Source organism: Cherax quadricarinatus, chromosome 58 (genome assembly GCF_038502225.1).
Source record: "Cherax quadricarinatus isolate ZL_2023a chromosome 58, ASM3850222v1, whole genome shotgun sequence".
In the NCBI taxonomy this organism is placed as follows: domain Eukaryota; kingdom Metazoa; phylum Arthropoda; class Malacostraca; order Decapoda; family Parastacidae; genus Cherax; species Cherax quadricarinatus.
Window position 1 is genome coordinate 1057500 of NC_091349.1, and position 15551 is coordinate 1073050.

The following is a 15551-nucleotide window of genomic DNA, read 5'->3' on the forward strand; positions in this document are numbered from 1 at the left end:
CTCCCATGATTATAATAATAATGGCCTTTAGCTATCTCCTGGCCTCAGTGCTGTGTGACCCATATGGCTGGCCAGAGCTCTGCACCCTGGCGAAGCTCTCTCCTTAGCTGCTTCTGAGTTTATATATAGGCCTCCACCCCTATAATTTCAAATCCGAGGTCACTTCTCATGGTAGCATACATGTGGCCACCATAGAGGCTAGTCTCTCTTATCAGGAATATGGTTTGAAGGTTACCAACCACCATTCCTTCATAAACTGAGAGTTTAGCACTTAAGTTTTGATTGTAAAAATCTCAAACCGAAAAATCTGAGACATCACAGGTGTTCTCCCTTGGGGTTACAAAGGCCTGCACACACTTCTCACTTCTGGCTATGTCACTTGTAGGATTTTATTGCGTGGCTTGATAGACTCAGGATGTGAAATAGCACTAACTACTATGGTCTCAGGTACAAACAGGACCTGTGGTCAAACATGATATTGGTAAGGTAGTGTCAAGATAATACAAGACGTGAATAAGGAGAACGACGCCAGTACCTTTATTAATTTTATTCACGGGGGTAGTGCTGAGCCTTAGGGATCGGGGCGCTGTTTATAGGGCAAGGGAGAACTGACTCTGAACCCTGCCTCCCGGTGCCTGTGAAGAAACATTGTTCATTTTATTATTACACTCGTATTAAAACGCTAAACCCATAGGGGTCATACAGCGCCTGGGGGGAATAGGAGGCATTCAGGTTTGCTCAAAGAAAGGTATGCACAAGTCAAGTTTCTTAGATCAAGAGCCCCTCACCGGCATCAAACAATCTTCCCTGATGCTGGTGAGGAATAGCTGAATAGTTTGCAAAAATCAAAGAACATAAATACCTCGCAAGTTTACCCGTACATCTTAGGAAAACAATGAGAATAATCAAGAGTGGTTCATTTTACAGGTAATGAAGTACTTAATGTACAAGAGAAAAAAAAGACCCGATGGGGATGCGCGTGGCAGGAGAGATCAGATCTGAGGAACGTCACGAGGGTAAGAGTGCCAGATACTTGGTTTTGAAGTTCAGATGATATAAAGGTGTAAGTACGGCATAGCATAAGTCAATCTGGACAGGCAACACTAGTCGGGTTGATTTACTGGTAAACCCGCCACTTACCCCATGGTAACCGGAGTTACACTAATTGCCAATTATGCACTGAGAGAAAAGAACGGCTTGAAGATATTCTTTACGGGAGTGTAGGGAAAAAAGGCAGACATCAATAATACAAATTTATTATAGATATTAAAGCATTGATGTAGTTGTTCACAGTCAGTCCACGAAGCTTTCAACTCGAAGAATATAAAAGGTAAATCACACGGACTTGTTTGACAGCACCAGTGACTCATCGCAGTTGTTGCTCTCTTGTTGATAGCCGATGCTCTTTTGTTAAATGCCGATGCTTTATTCTTTATATTCGATTCTTTCTTATTTATAGTTGATGCCCTCTTGTTTACAACTAATATTTCATCGTTTTTAAGTAATGCTTCTTTGTTTTCTGTTTCCTTTTTGTTTATCATTAATACCTTCCTGTTCGTAATCGATTCCTCTTTGCTTTTAGTAATTTTCGTCCAGTTCGACACATTGGCTTGGTTGACTAGAGACTTGTCATAAGTAGACAAATGCTGGCATTCATTTCCATAGCTTAGATTAAAAGATGAAAAAAGACACTGTGGCAGGACACGAAGAGAAACGATTGACACGAGGGTCCACAGAAGATGACAAAACGAGACGAACACACCTTCCTCTCCTCCATCTATTTTTCCTGCTGCTGCTTCTATTGATGGCAGATGCCTAGTCGCCTTACGCAGCCACTGTTAGGGGTAGACAGTAAAGCAGGAGTTAGAAGGATGGCTGTTGTACTCACACCCGTGTTTTCTTGGTATTAAAGTGTGTTGATTCAATGGTGGTGATTTAAGTCGTGGTTTTCATAGTGAGTTATGTTTTGATTGTCATTTTTAGTAGTTTTGATGTTGGTTGATATATGAAGTAGTGTTGACCGAGTGTTGCTTTGATGGTGAATGTGTCATAACGGTTATATATATTGATTGTATATTTTCTCTAGTTTTGATGTTACGAATCACGGTTGTTTTCGTGGAGGATGAGAGTTCTGACTGATTTAATTAAGAATGACGTAATGTGTATGTCTTAAACTAATGATTTAATGGTTTGCGAGTACCATTTACTTATTTTGTTTTAGCGTGCTAGTTTTTGTCATGTGTGAGAAATAGTTGTTTAAATTTTTCTTTTATTTCAAACTGTTTTTTTTTTTATGTGAACTGAGAAGTTGCAAAGGCTAAATATTTATGTTGTACAATATGATGTGAATAATGTCAGGATGTGAGATGCTGAACTGCAGGATGGCAGGAACCCAATTTTTCCCCACTAAGAAAATTAAAACATTGAACCGGAATTGTTTCATGGTGTTACTGGAACATTAATTTAATTAAAAAATAAAGTTAAATTACTGAAAACTATCGGAGAACATTAATGTAACATTTAACAACATTGCCATTAAACAATAAATTTATTAGGTTACGTTAGATTATGCAATAAATATAAATAACGGTTAGACATTGCTATATAAAACTTGAGCCAAAGGTAAGGAGTTTAGAACACTGAGAATTGGGGGTGTGAGTGGGTGGAAGCGCCTGTGTTGTGGGCGTGGAGACCATCGTGGGCGTCGTCTAGGCGGCGTGTAGACGTGAGTGATGAGGACACTTTACCTTCCTCGGCAGGCGGGGCATCACCTTCTTCAGGTGGAGGGGCCTCACCCTCAGCAGGGGTGGCCTCCGAGGGAGAGTCCGCCGGGAGCTCTGCAGGGGCCTCCTCCACTGGGGCCCCCCCCTCCGGAGGAGCCTCAGTGGCACCCTCTGCATGAGCGTCCTCTGCCGGGGCTCCCTCAGATTGCGCGCCCTCTGCAGGGGCTTCCTCAGTTTGCGCACCCTCCGGGGCTCCCTCAGCTGGCGCGCCTTCTGGTGGGGCGCTCTCACCACCTGTTAGTGTCAAGTTAGTGATGGGAGAAGAACGGCTGCATTATTACAAAGCTCTTCAGCAGAAATAATAATATACTACAACAAAAGACTGACAAGCACACGGACGGACAGTAACTCTACAAAACAGTAAACCAAGACAAAAAAAAAAAAAAGAGAAATAAATGTGTGATAAATGTTAGCCTGTAAGAGAAGCGATTAGCTCCCCGGGGGAGAATTTGGGAGCGGCCACCAGGGAAGGGCAGAGTACCCAGCACTTCTCCCTGTGGCCGCTACTTAGAGTATGTGACAGGAGCACGTCGTCTTGAGTTTTTAATTCCTGTCCCACAAACTCCCTTCTTCCCGTGACCAGACGACGTGCTCGAGCTGCAGTAAATATGTAAGGACAAGGGTCAACACAGACTAACACTCACTCACCTTCCTCTGCAGGGGGGGCGTCACCCTCCGTCTGTGGGATAGAGATCATTTATTAGTAATGCTAACATCATACAAAGGGACGGGGGAGAGCCTTGCCATCTACAGGCAACAGGATGTTCATTGTTGTAACTACTGAGGACTTCAAGAGATGCATAAAACTCGCCTCTGGAGTACAACAATTGCTCTACACAACCTGCTGTCTCTAATGTTGGATTAAGGACTTGGCCAGCATCAATTCACTTCCGACCTGGCTGATTAATACACGCATTTCCTTATATACGAGGTAAGCTTGTATAATCAACCATGCAAGATTTACCCTGTTGGCTAGTCTCTCTTAATTCGCAATTCCACTTCAAAAATAATTAAATATCTGAAGTAGAAAGCGTAGCAAATCTGTTTTCCCCCGTCCCGTCAATGTGACAGACTTCTAGGTTTCGTTTGATGAAGGTTATTTGAAAGCTACGTAACTGCTAGACAACTAAACACTATGGCGAAAACAAAGCCAATTAGAAAAAAAAAATATTTATCCAAGATTTTATTCAAGGAGAAATTTGGATTGTATGAAAATTTGTGAATCTCGAAAAAATGTTTTATCAGATTCAGAGGAGCGTCGTCGAGTCTGCCTCTGGGGAGATCAAGGAAGGAACTTAAGGCAAATTAGTTTTCCGAGTCTTCGCTAAGTTTTCTTTTTTTTACTATAAAGAAAGTTAAAGCTTGGCTAAACTCTTATAAGGTATATTGGCAGGGAACTGAACACAGTCTTAACCCTTTATTCAGATCTCTGAGGTACGTTTTTTTCTAAAGTAATAATCCATAGTCAAAAAAGGGATGATCGCACAACTTCTATAAATTGTCATTCTTACTCGAAAATAATTTGGCAATAGTATATCAAATTTATTACGGGGATGGGATACATACTAACTACGGACTCACAGTTTGAGAGTATTTTATAAGTCAATAGCAAATTCAAAACAAAATTCGTAAATGAAAGAACTGCCAATCTGTGGTCAACTTCAACGTTCAACTAAAAATACATGCAAATTCAAGTAGCATATTATTTTTTACTTGCTTAGTTCTTGACGAATCAACTTGTAATATTTTTAATTAAAATATTTACAAGATGGAAAATAATCAGGTATTTTAATATTAAAGCAAGCTTAAATGCAGAGCAATATGAGAATTCTCGCTCGCATGGCATCAATGCACTGATAAAATCAATATAGCCTCTACGACTCTCCTTAGTCTACTCATTCGGCTGTTGCCTTCGTAATACCACTACAGGATAAAGGAATGATTTGTACTAGCAAAATATAAACAATAAACCATTCTCCTTAAGTGAAAAATAAACCGTAAGAGTGAAAAATAAGTGATAAAACTGATGTCACGTTAACCCACCTTAGCAGGACATGAACTGCGGGAGAGTTAACGTGACATTAATATTGAACATGGGACAACGGCACAGGTCATATAAGTTGAGTCAAACCCTACTTAATGAACTACTTTCTCATAAACCACCTTTAGGGCTAAGTCCATTTATACAAACTGTGTTTGTAATCTTTTTTTAATCACCCCCTCACAGGATGGATATGGGGGCGCATAATAGAATTTGAAACTAATCAGGCTCGGCATATTTAAGTGTGTGTGTGTGTGTGTGTGTGTGTGTGTGTGTGTGTGTGTGTGTGTGTGTGTGTGTGTGTGTGTGTGTGTGTATGTATATGTATGTATATGTATGTATATGTATGTATATATATATGTATATATATGCATATATATATATATATATATATATATATATATATATATATATATATATACGTATGTATATATATATATATATATATATATATATATATATATATATATATATATATATATATATATATATATATATATATATATATATATATATATATATATATATATATATATATATATATATATATATATATATATATATATATATATATATATATATATATATGTAAGACAAGCCACCGGGGGTGGAAATCTTTAGCTCAAGTACTTTCACACTTCTCAGTGCGTCATCAGGGGCTATGCATGTTGCAAGGCTGGAACTGAAAGAGTGAGGGGAGGTTTTCTCAGAATAGCTCAGTGCGGGTCTGTCACCTGCTGCTGGGAGAGCTGCCGAGAGAGCCAGCAGCAGGTGACAGACTCGTATGCGCTATTCTGAGAAAATTTCCCTCTCACTCCTTCAGTTGCAGCCTAGCAACATGCATAGCTCCTGATGACGCACTGAGAAGCGTGAAAGTAGTTGAGCTAAAGATTTCCACCCCCGGTGACTTGTCTTGCATAGTTAAGATTGCCTGTCTGCGATTGTTTGCAATATATATATATATATATATATATATATATATATATATATATATATATATATATATATATATATATATATATATTTTATATATATATGTATGTATATATATATTTTTTTTTTCAACAAGTTGGTCGTCTTCCACCGAGGCAGGGTGACCCAAAAAAGAAAGAAAATCCCCAAAAAGAAAATACTTTCATCATCATTCAACACTTTCACCACACTCACACATTATCACTGCTTTTGCAGAGGTGCCCAGAATACAACAGTTTAGAAGCATATACGTATAAAGATACACAACACATCCCTCCAAACTGCCAATATCCCAAACCCCTCCTTTAAAGTGCAGGCATTGTACTTCCCATTTCCAGGACTCAAGTCCGACTATATGAAAATAACCGGTTTCCCTGAATCCCTTCACTAAATATTACCCTGCTCACACTCCAACAGATCGTCAGGTCCCAAGTATCATTCGTCTCCATTCACTCCTATCTAACACGCTCATGCACGCTTGCTGGAAGTCCAAGCCCCTCGCCCACAAAACCTCCTTTACCCCCTCTTTCCAACCCTTTCGAGGACGACCCCTACCCCTCTTTCCTTCCCCTATAGATTTATATGCTTTCCATGTCATTCTACTTTGATCCATTCTCTCTAAATGACCAAACCACCTCAACAACCCCTCTTCTGCCCTCTGACTAATGCTTTTATTAACTCCACACCTCCTAATTTCCACACTCCGAATTTTCTGCATAATATTTACACCACACATTGCCCTTAGACAGGACATCTCCACTGCCTCCAACCGTCTCCTCGCTGCTGCATTTACCACCCAAGCTTCACATCCATATAAGAGTGTTGGTACTACTATACTTTCAGACATTCCCTTCTTTGCCTCCATAGATAACGTTTTTTGACTCCACATATACCTCAACGCACCACTCACCTTTTTTCCCTCATCAATTCTATGATTAACCTCATCCTTCATAAATCCATCCGCCGACACGTCAACTCCCAAGTATCTGAAAACATTCACTTCTTCCATACTACTCCTCCCCAATTTGATATCCAATTTTTCTTTATCTAAATCATTTGATACCCTCATCACCTTACTCTTTTCTATGTTCACTTTCAACTTTCTACCTTTACACACATTCTCAAACTCATCCACTAACCTTTGCAATTTTTCTTTAGAATCTCCCATAAGCACAGTATCATCAGCAAAAAGTAACTGTGTCAATTCCCATTTTGAATTTGATTCCCCATAATTTAATCCCACCCCTCTCCCAAACACCCTAGCATTTACTTCTTTTACAACCCCATCTATAAATATATTAAACAACCATGGTGACATTACACATCCCTGTCTAAGACCTACTTTTACCGGGAAGTATTCTCCCTCTCTTCTACACACCCTAACCTGAGCCTCACTATCCTCATAAAAGCTCTTTACAGCATTTAGTAACTTACCACCTATTCCATAAACTTGCAACATCTGCCACATTGCTCCTCTATCCACTCTATCATATGCCTTTTCTAAATCCATAAATGCAATAAAAACTTCCCTACCTTTATCTAAATACTGTTCACATATATGCTTCGATGTTACTAAACACTTGATCTACACATCCCCTACCCACTCTGAAGCCTCCTTGCTCATCCGCAATTCTACATTCTGTCTTACCTCTAATTCTTTCAATTATAACCCTACCGTATACTTTTCCTGGTATACTCAGTAAACTTATTCCTCTATAATTTTTACAATCTCTTTTGTCCCCTTTCCCTTTATATAAAGGGACTATACATGCTCTCCGCCAATCCCTAGGTACCTTCCCCTCTTTCATACATTTATTAAACAAAAGTACCAACCACTCCAACACTATATCCCCCCCTGCTTTTAACATTTCTGTCATGATCCCATCAGTTCCAGCTGCTTTACCCCCTTTCATTCTACGTAATGCCTCACGTACCTCCACCACACTTACATTCTGCTATATATATATAGATATATATATATATATATATATATATATATATATATATATATATATATATATATATATTATAAAGGTACAACAATTTGATTTTATGACTAGTTTTTCCATTGTTTAACATTTGACTGATTCAATAGGACATTTGACTGATGCAATAGGTAGTTAATTAGAGGGTATGACTCGCTCAAGTGTTTATAGACCTCACCAGAGAAGCACTTACCGGAGCCTCGCCCTCTTCCCCTTCCTGGAAGAGGGAGAGAGGGAAAAAAACAAGTGTTATTGGCAACATCTGTACACAAACACACGTCCAAATTCTGGAACAGCACTTAGAAACAGGTTAGTAAAAAGCATATATATCTTATTTGCGATAACTGGATCTATCTTGCGACAGAAGGAGCTTTCTCTAAATTCAAGGGGTCTTTCGACTGACTTTTGGAGGTCCTTATGTTTCTCAGGAGTGCTCTTCCAGAATACGGACGATCCAGTTAACTTACAACACCTGACGTATTTCCAGCCACTGCACATTGCCCTGCTCCAGAAGATGAGGACCTCCACTCCTAACTACCGCTTGTGTGTGCATAACTAACCCGAGAAGTGAAATTATAAAAATCTGCTCAATCCATCTGGTGCACTGAATAGCCGCAGAGAATAATCGCTCTGTTTACCGAAAGTTGTTCAATGTCACTGTGTCAAATACGAAAGATACTGAAATTAAGTGTAAATATTTTTTTTATTTATGCAATTAAGGATAAACTTAAATGAAAAATATCTGCACAACTGTGGATAGCGTAAGACTAGAGCTAATGGTGTGCACAAAAAAATTTGACTCTAACCATAGATTATTTGCTGCTGTTCACTGTATGATAAATATTTGCACAAAGGAAAGAGCACTGATCTACCAAAGCAAAAATAATATATGAAAAGTTTCTTGAATGTAACTAACTTGTCCGTTACTGCAAAAAATAAAATAAAAAAAATAAAATTGAATTCCGGGTCGCTCAAGTGGATGCAGGTAACAGATTATTATTAGTGAATCGTTAGCCTAGTCAACAAAAAATATGAGTCACCAAACTGGTCACCAGCACTGTCAAACCGTCGACTTTCCTAGGTGGAATTTAATTTTGAGGTCTTTAAATAGTTATAAGCGTATTCTTGATAGCGTTATTACTTATCACTTTAACTATGTTTATTTAGGTATTTATTTAAGATAAAAAAAATAGTGTTTATTTATGTAGAGATATTTTTTGGCTTAAAGATGGTGGTAATGCATTTTTCTCCCAGCTCAGGAAACGTCGACATGACAGAATATTAAATGATAAACTCAAAAGGATGGAACGTTTTAAAAAATAATAATAATAAACTGCCTTAGATTTATTAAAGCACCAAGTCAAATTATCCCACACGAGAGTAGTTGAGCTAGTAACACTAACGAGAAGTTTTGAGGTTGCAAACACATTAATGTGGTCATCTGAAGATTAGCCCTCTAAGGAAAGCAGCTAAATATACTTATGCCATTTTTATATGACCTTTTTCATTTTGCACCAAAGCTAACAAAACAACCGAGCCTAACACTGCTAAAATTTACGTAAAATAACAAATTAATTTACGTAACCTATCTAAGAATCTGGATAACTATATGTCACTGTTTTTCCTTGGCTAGGGGACTCTTCAGCTGGTCACAGTAACGTTAGCAAGACACTGATCAAACTGACTATTGGTTTTATTTTTTATTTTTATTCAGTGGGAGCTTGTGCACAGTGAGTGATAGCACTGAGGAGTGTTTGATAGGATCACAGACAGGGGGCTGGTTGGGGCAGGGGTAAGGGGACCAAAAATGAACACTTTAATATATATATATATATATATATATATATATATATATATATATATATATATATATATATAATTGGAAATCCTGCCACTTCTGTGTGGTCTATCCAACTGTAAAATGGAAAAAATTACATGCTAATTTCATACAAAAAGGCTGATTATATATATATATATATATATATATATATATATATATATATATATATATATATATATATATATATATATATATATATATATATATATATATATATATATATATATATATATATATATATATATATAATATATACATAATCATGAAAAAGTAGATAATTTGTATTATATTTAAAAAATGTAAAAAAAACTCGTTTACAAAAATCGAGCGAAATTTCGGCATGGGGCAGCCTAAATTGGATTAAAAAAAAAAAATCCGAAATTGACCAGCCCCGAGCCTGGACCCTTACGAAAGTGTCTCACGAGTTGACAAGAACACTGACAAGAACAAGACAAATATATATGACACAATCAGCAAAAAACGACCCTAGGGTAACAGCTAATAAGGTTCATTAGGCAATACTGATGACATTGATAAGGAGCCCATTGTGTTACCCAGGTGCTATTTTCACCAAGTTTGTCATATACTGTACGAGGGAATAGTGTCGTGACTGGAGTCTAAATAATATGATTCCTAAAGCTAAATCCTTTAGTTTCAATGCAATTTTTAACTGTATAACTATCTCATAAATAATGATAAAACCCATATTTTTTGTATGTTTTTTTTCTGGCACAATTGTCAGTTTTACTTAATTTTTTCTATATTTTACTGGAAAGATTTTCTAAGCCTTAATGATCTAGCATATATCTATCCTAATACTGTAACCTAAATACTAGAATATATATATATATATATAAAATAATTCACTTGCTAGGGTAGCAAGCGAAGAAAATTCCCCCTTCCTTAACTAAACATAATAATACTATTACAGTTATTATGTAGTTGTACTCATGCGCAAAGAAAAAAATGTTTATTCTAAGACATATATATGCAGGTTTGGGAGGAGAAGCTTATATATGCATGTGAGTATAGCCACCAAGAGATGTTTATGCTAAGAAAGCCTAACTCATATGAAAGCAATTATTTTGCATGCTGGTAAACCTAGAAATATACCTAGAGAACTAATGTTTCAGATATTCATGCAGTTACAACTAGAGCTTCTAGAAGCTCGTGTATACATTCTAATCTAATATTCTAACTATTCCGACGATTGTGTTCGCTTCTGTCTCAAGGCTTTAGAAGTTGGTTTGATGGACATCACAAAACAAAGACAAGCTATTAATTTTCTGCTGTGTTGGTCAGAACGGATTTATGTGAATTACTACTTTAAAACCATACTAAAATATGAATATGCGTATTTGTTTATTTCAACAAAGATTAAAAATTAGTAGAAGCGGCAAAGATGTAAGAACAAGCAGAGGATGATCGACTTGACGCAGGGATCGAAGGTGGCCCGAAGCAGATATCCATCTCATGGGTCGGATGACTAGGTACTGCTGCAGTTGATGGGGTAGATGTACCGACATGTAGGCTACATACTTGGAGCACATCTACCGACTGCACGAGCCACCGAAGACTGGTTAAAAGGCACTACGGGGCCAATTAGTAGCCGGTATAAGTTGCGTTTGAAAGCAGGGCTCTGGTGGACGTTCCAGCCTTTGTACGTCCGCGCCCGGAGAGTCTTTGTGCTGTGTGGTGTGGCTGTGGCTGTTGTGAGGTGTCTTATGTGGTAGGTTTCTCAAGGATGAGGTAAGGGAAAACATTTTGTTGAACACATTTTAACATTGTTTTAGCAAAAGTTCTCATTTACACTATGACAGAGGCAGCAGGTGCCAGTGGTTAGGATATCTATACGTTAATTTCTCATAATGATTAATTCCCTTGAAATAAGATTCCACAATGTCGTTAAACGTTCATGTAAAGTACTGGGAATTTGAACTGGCGATCTCCTAGATGCAAGGCACCGTAGTTACTGCTGATCAAGTGTCAAACGTACTCCGTAACCAGTACAACTTATTATTATATTTGTGAGCTGTGGCCCAAATCACGGCCTTTTGTAAAAATGAGATTTAAGCATAGTATAATCCTTAACAAATCCGTGACTTAGAAATACCCCTAGTTAATAGTACTCTTAGCCCTGCGTCTGGGACATCGATGGTTCGAATCCCCATTACTCCTTACAAAAATATTTCCCTTTGCAACTTGATCCCGATTTCTCTTTCAAACACATCTGATAAGAAAAAGTTCTACAAAACAAAATTATGATTTATCGTTTTCTATAATGTCATTGGGTTCATCAGGAATTTTTCCCTCATTCTCGTCCTTAAATGTCCTACTGTTATAAGGCTGGTCTTAGATAAGAGATGAGAATGGTGGGTTTAGCTCAACTTTGGTTCACAAGGGCCAGCTCATCAATTCATGCTTCCAAAACAGTTAACTTGTTCTGGACCCACTTATCCCATTTTCCCCCCAAAGATAACCCAAAATTTACTATCAATGAGGTTTAATTACAATTAAACTACTCACAAAGCAAATTATTTATGCTAAATTTAATGTTAATAGCCAAGATCTACACTACTGATTAATCACAACAAGCTGACTTAATATTCTGAGCTGTGTAGGACTGATGTGACCCTGAATGTTGAGGTATTATAACAAGGCCATTGCCATACTGTTGACCTTTCCTGACCTCGTCTTAGATGAAGGAAAAAGTCAGTTATGGACAGTTGAGGGTGCAGGATAGGCCGTGGATGTGCTTTGGAGTATAATGATATGTATAATACATGTGAATATATTTACTGAAGGATGTAGGGTACTAAGGTAAAAATGAAGAGTTTATAATATGGAAGGTTATAAGAAATGCATTGATAGAGTTTTTGGAGTGAGTTGCATTTATTTTACACGATAGTGCACTTGCAATTATTATAAATTCTTAAATAATATACACTAACTGTAAAAAAGGGAAGGTGCTTTGATGCTGACAAGGGGTTGTTTAATTATCCAAGATGTTAAAACTCCCCTTCGATTTTTTTCCTCATCAAAATAATTGCCTCCCATTTCCCAGGCGTTGTGAACCATGCATGTGCCTTTTTGTTATTTATGCATGTTTAACGCTTTCGTATGATGATAATAATAATAATAATGCAAGCGCGCTATCATGTACTAGGTTCATATATGTCTTGATATGGAGGACGTCTGTATGGAGTATGTAAATGCAGTGTCTTGTATGTATGAAGCATATAGGTAAGGCTGTGTGTATAGGCTATGTAAATGCAGTGTCTTGTATTCATGAATGATGTATGTATAAATTGCATAAACAAAAGGTGTCTTGTAAACTTTTAGGATGTATATATGGAGTGTATAAATGCAAAGTGAAGGGCATTGTACGCATGAAGTATGCAAATACAGTGTACTTTCTATGAAGAATGTATATACTGACAATGTAGGTGAAAAGTGAAAATTTTTGCATGCATGGAGTTTTGTATACACAGGATGCCTGTATGCAGTAAGTGGAAAGTGTTCTGTATACATGGAGGATGTAATATATATATATATATATTTATATGTATATATATATATTTATATGTATATATATATATTTATATATATATATATATGTATATATATATATGTATATATATATATATATATATATATATATGTATATATATATATATATATATATATATATATATATATATATATAATATATATGGAGAGAGAATGAGTTTGTAAGTAGTAAGTGTTGTGTGTAATCCGCGGGGGTTCTTAGCACTCTGTTTACCTTCTTAGTGGCTCCTGGCCCGCCGGCTGCCCAGTCAGGCTTTGTCTGTGCCACAGAGAGAATATCGTCATGAATCTGCAGCGCTTCCACACAGAAAAACAAAAAACAAACAGACGCTGCTCTCGAACAGACAAATACAACAAGAACAGAATGAATATCACTCACTTCAAAAACAAAAAACAGGAAACATTGGAACCGACTACATTACCCAGACAAAACATAAACAAAAGTTGTGACAAAAATGGGACGGACTATATTTTTTACAGAAGTACATTAAACAAATATCTAAAAAAAAGGCGAAACCCCGTGACAAAAATCAATAAAAAAACGCAATACATTTTGGCAGACTGCGTGATAGTATTATGTATGCATTATTATATAGGGCTCCATTCTCTCAAACTCAATTACGCATATGAGTTTGAGAGATATTTATAGGGAATAAAGAGAAAATAATATAATGATTTTTTTGTAATTACGTTCTTTTAAATTTATATTTGCTTATGTACGGTGTCAAATCGGGCAGCTGGTCCCTGTCACACGTTTACATTCTTAACTGTTTATAGGCAGTGCCTAACGCTGGAAAAAAATTGCGTAGGCCTACATCTCGTTCAAAAAATAAAACTCAATTTGACTTAAAAAGTCCACGCTTTTGTAAAGTAACGGCCCAGTGCCCTTCTATTTAGTCTAACCATCAAAGAGGGTGGTTATAGGACTGTTTTCTTGTTGCGACTTTTTCGATTTTGGTTTGTATAATTATCGCCACGCGAAAGTTGAGGTCGTAACCACATCCAGGAAAACCTTTAAAATGCTGTAAAAAAAAATTCAAGCAGTTCATTGTTCATTTTTCTGTGAGAACTCATTGATCAAAAACAAAAATCAAGAGCATATATAAGCAGGGATTTAATGGGGTGTGGTTTGACCCATTGTGGATAGGAAGAGGTTGTTGATTTAGTTTCATTTTTTTTGGTTGGGGTATGAAGGGCATTGTCTTATTCCACCCTTTGGTACTAAATATTCTCTTTATTATTACTGCATTTTGAAGTATTATCAAGGGAGGGATTACTTAGATTCAACTGTCCGTCCGCCTGCTATTATTTTCCTTACCAAAAATGCAAATAAAATTAAATAAAAAACTAAAACAATGTAAATTAAAACATTGACACTACTATCAAGAAACATTTCACTGACATACTGAACATATCTGAACAAAATATACAAATATATTAAATTGTATATAAGCAGGAAGACACCTGAATCTTATCGAGAATTCCAACAGGAAGGTTTCCTAAATAAAATTATAACCCATTTTCTATATAAAAAACCATGGAACAATTTATCTCAAACACATAAGCAATACAAGATATTTCAGTAAGTTCGCACAAGAAGTATTCAGAACTTATGAAACATTAAAGTTTGAAACTGTCACCGTTGTTATGGTTATTGCCAAAGTTGTACTCACCGCGCCCTTATCATCTTCAAGCTCAAACTCCTTCTTCTTCACAGTCTTGAGCTGATTTCTGAAGTTGAACTCGGCAGCCTTCTTCTGCAGCTTGGCGAACTTGTTCTCATACTTGGAGACCTTCTTTAGAGTAGGCTTGATGCTTGGGTGGTTGAGAGAGAGTGAGACAAATAAGTCACAAGGCCCAGAAGCAAAGGAAAATGTGATAAGAGTAAAATAAGCGAAAGTGGAAAGTGATGAAACTGTAAGAGGTGTAAGGTTGTGTAGTGTAGCGTAGTAATGGAAGACTAGCTTGATCAAGATCCAAATTATTATACTCCTTGGGAAATGCTAAATCTCTCAATCCCTGGGATTCGGAGGCAATGAGGTTTAATCCAGGAAGATGAAAAGCCTTTCACGAGCATCAAAGCACCTTACATGAAGTGATCAAAACCCAGAGAAGTCGGCCTATGTGAAATGGCTGAACATCAAATCCATGATCGAATACTGCAAAGCAAACTATAACTGTATGTAATGAAAATGTTCAGCAATTTGGATCTGACCCTACTTATGAATTAAATCTAGATTATGATCTTCAAGCGCCAAACAAAATACGTACTAATAATCCTTCTGGCCAAATTGTTGGGGGTTTTAATTTTATTATAAATCTTAAGTATTGTTCTGCCCAATAAACCCTCAAATACCAAC

At 36.9% G+C, this 15551-nt stretch overlaps 1 protein-coding gene across 13 annotated transcripts in view; it reads right to left on the reverse strand.

Moving 5' to 3' along the window:
* Positions 1–1240: 1240 nt before the first annotated feature.
* The window catches only part of wupA (wings up A), a 53757-nt gene continuing 39446 nt past the window's right edge, over positions 1241–15551 (reverse strand). For 11 of the 13 annotated variants that reach the window (XM_070097488.1, XM_053790048.1, XM_053790049.2 and 8 more), the window contains 5 exons: positions 14865–15006; positions 13406–13450; positions 7975–7998; positions 3432–3462; positions 1241–1835 (listed from right to left, as the gene is read on the reverse strand). In XM_070097488.1, the coding sequence (XP_069953589.1) occupies positions 1825–1835; positions 3432–3462; positions 7975–7998; positions 13406–13450; positions 14865–15006 (253 nt within the window). In that variant the 3' untranslated portion in view covers positions 1241–1824. The remainder of the gene's footprint in view (positions 1836–3431; positions 3463–7974; positions 7999–13405; positions 13451–14864; positions 15007–15551) is intronic. The other 2 variants (XM_070097486.1, XM_070097487.1) reach the window with 2 other exon arrangements.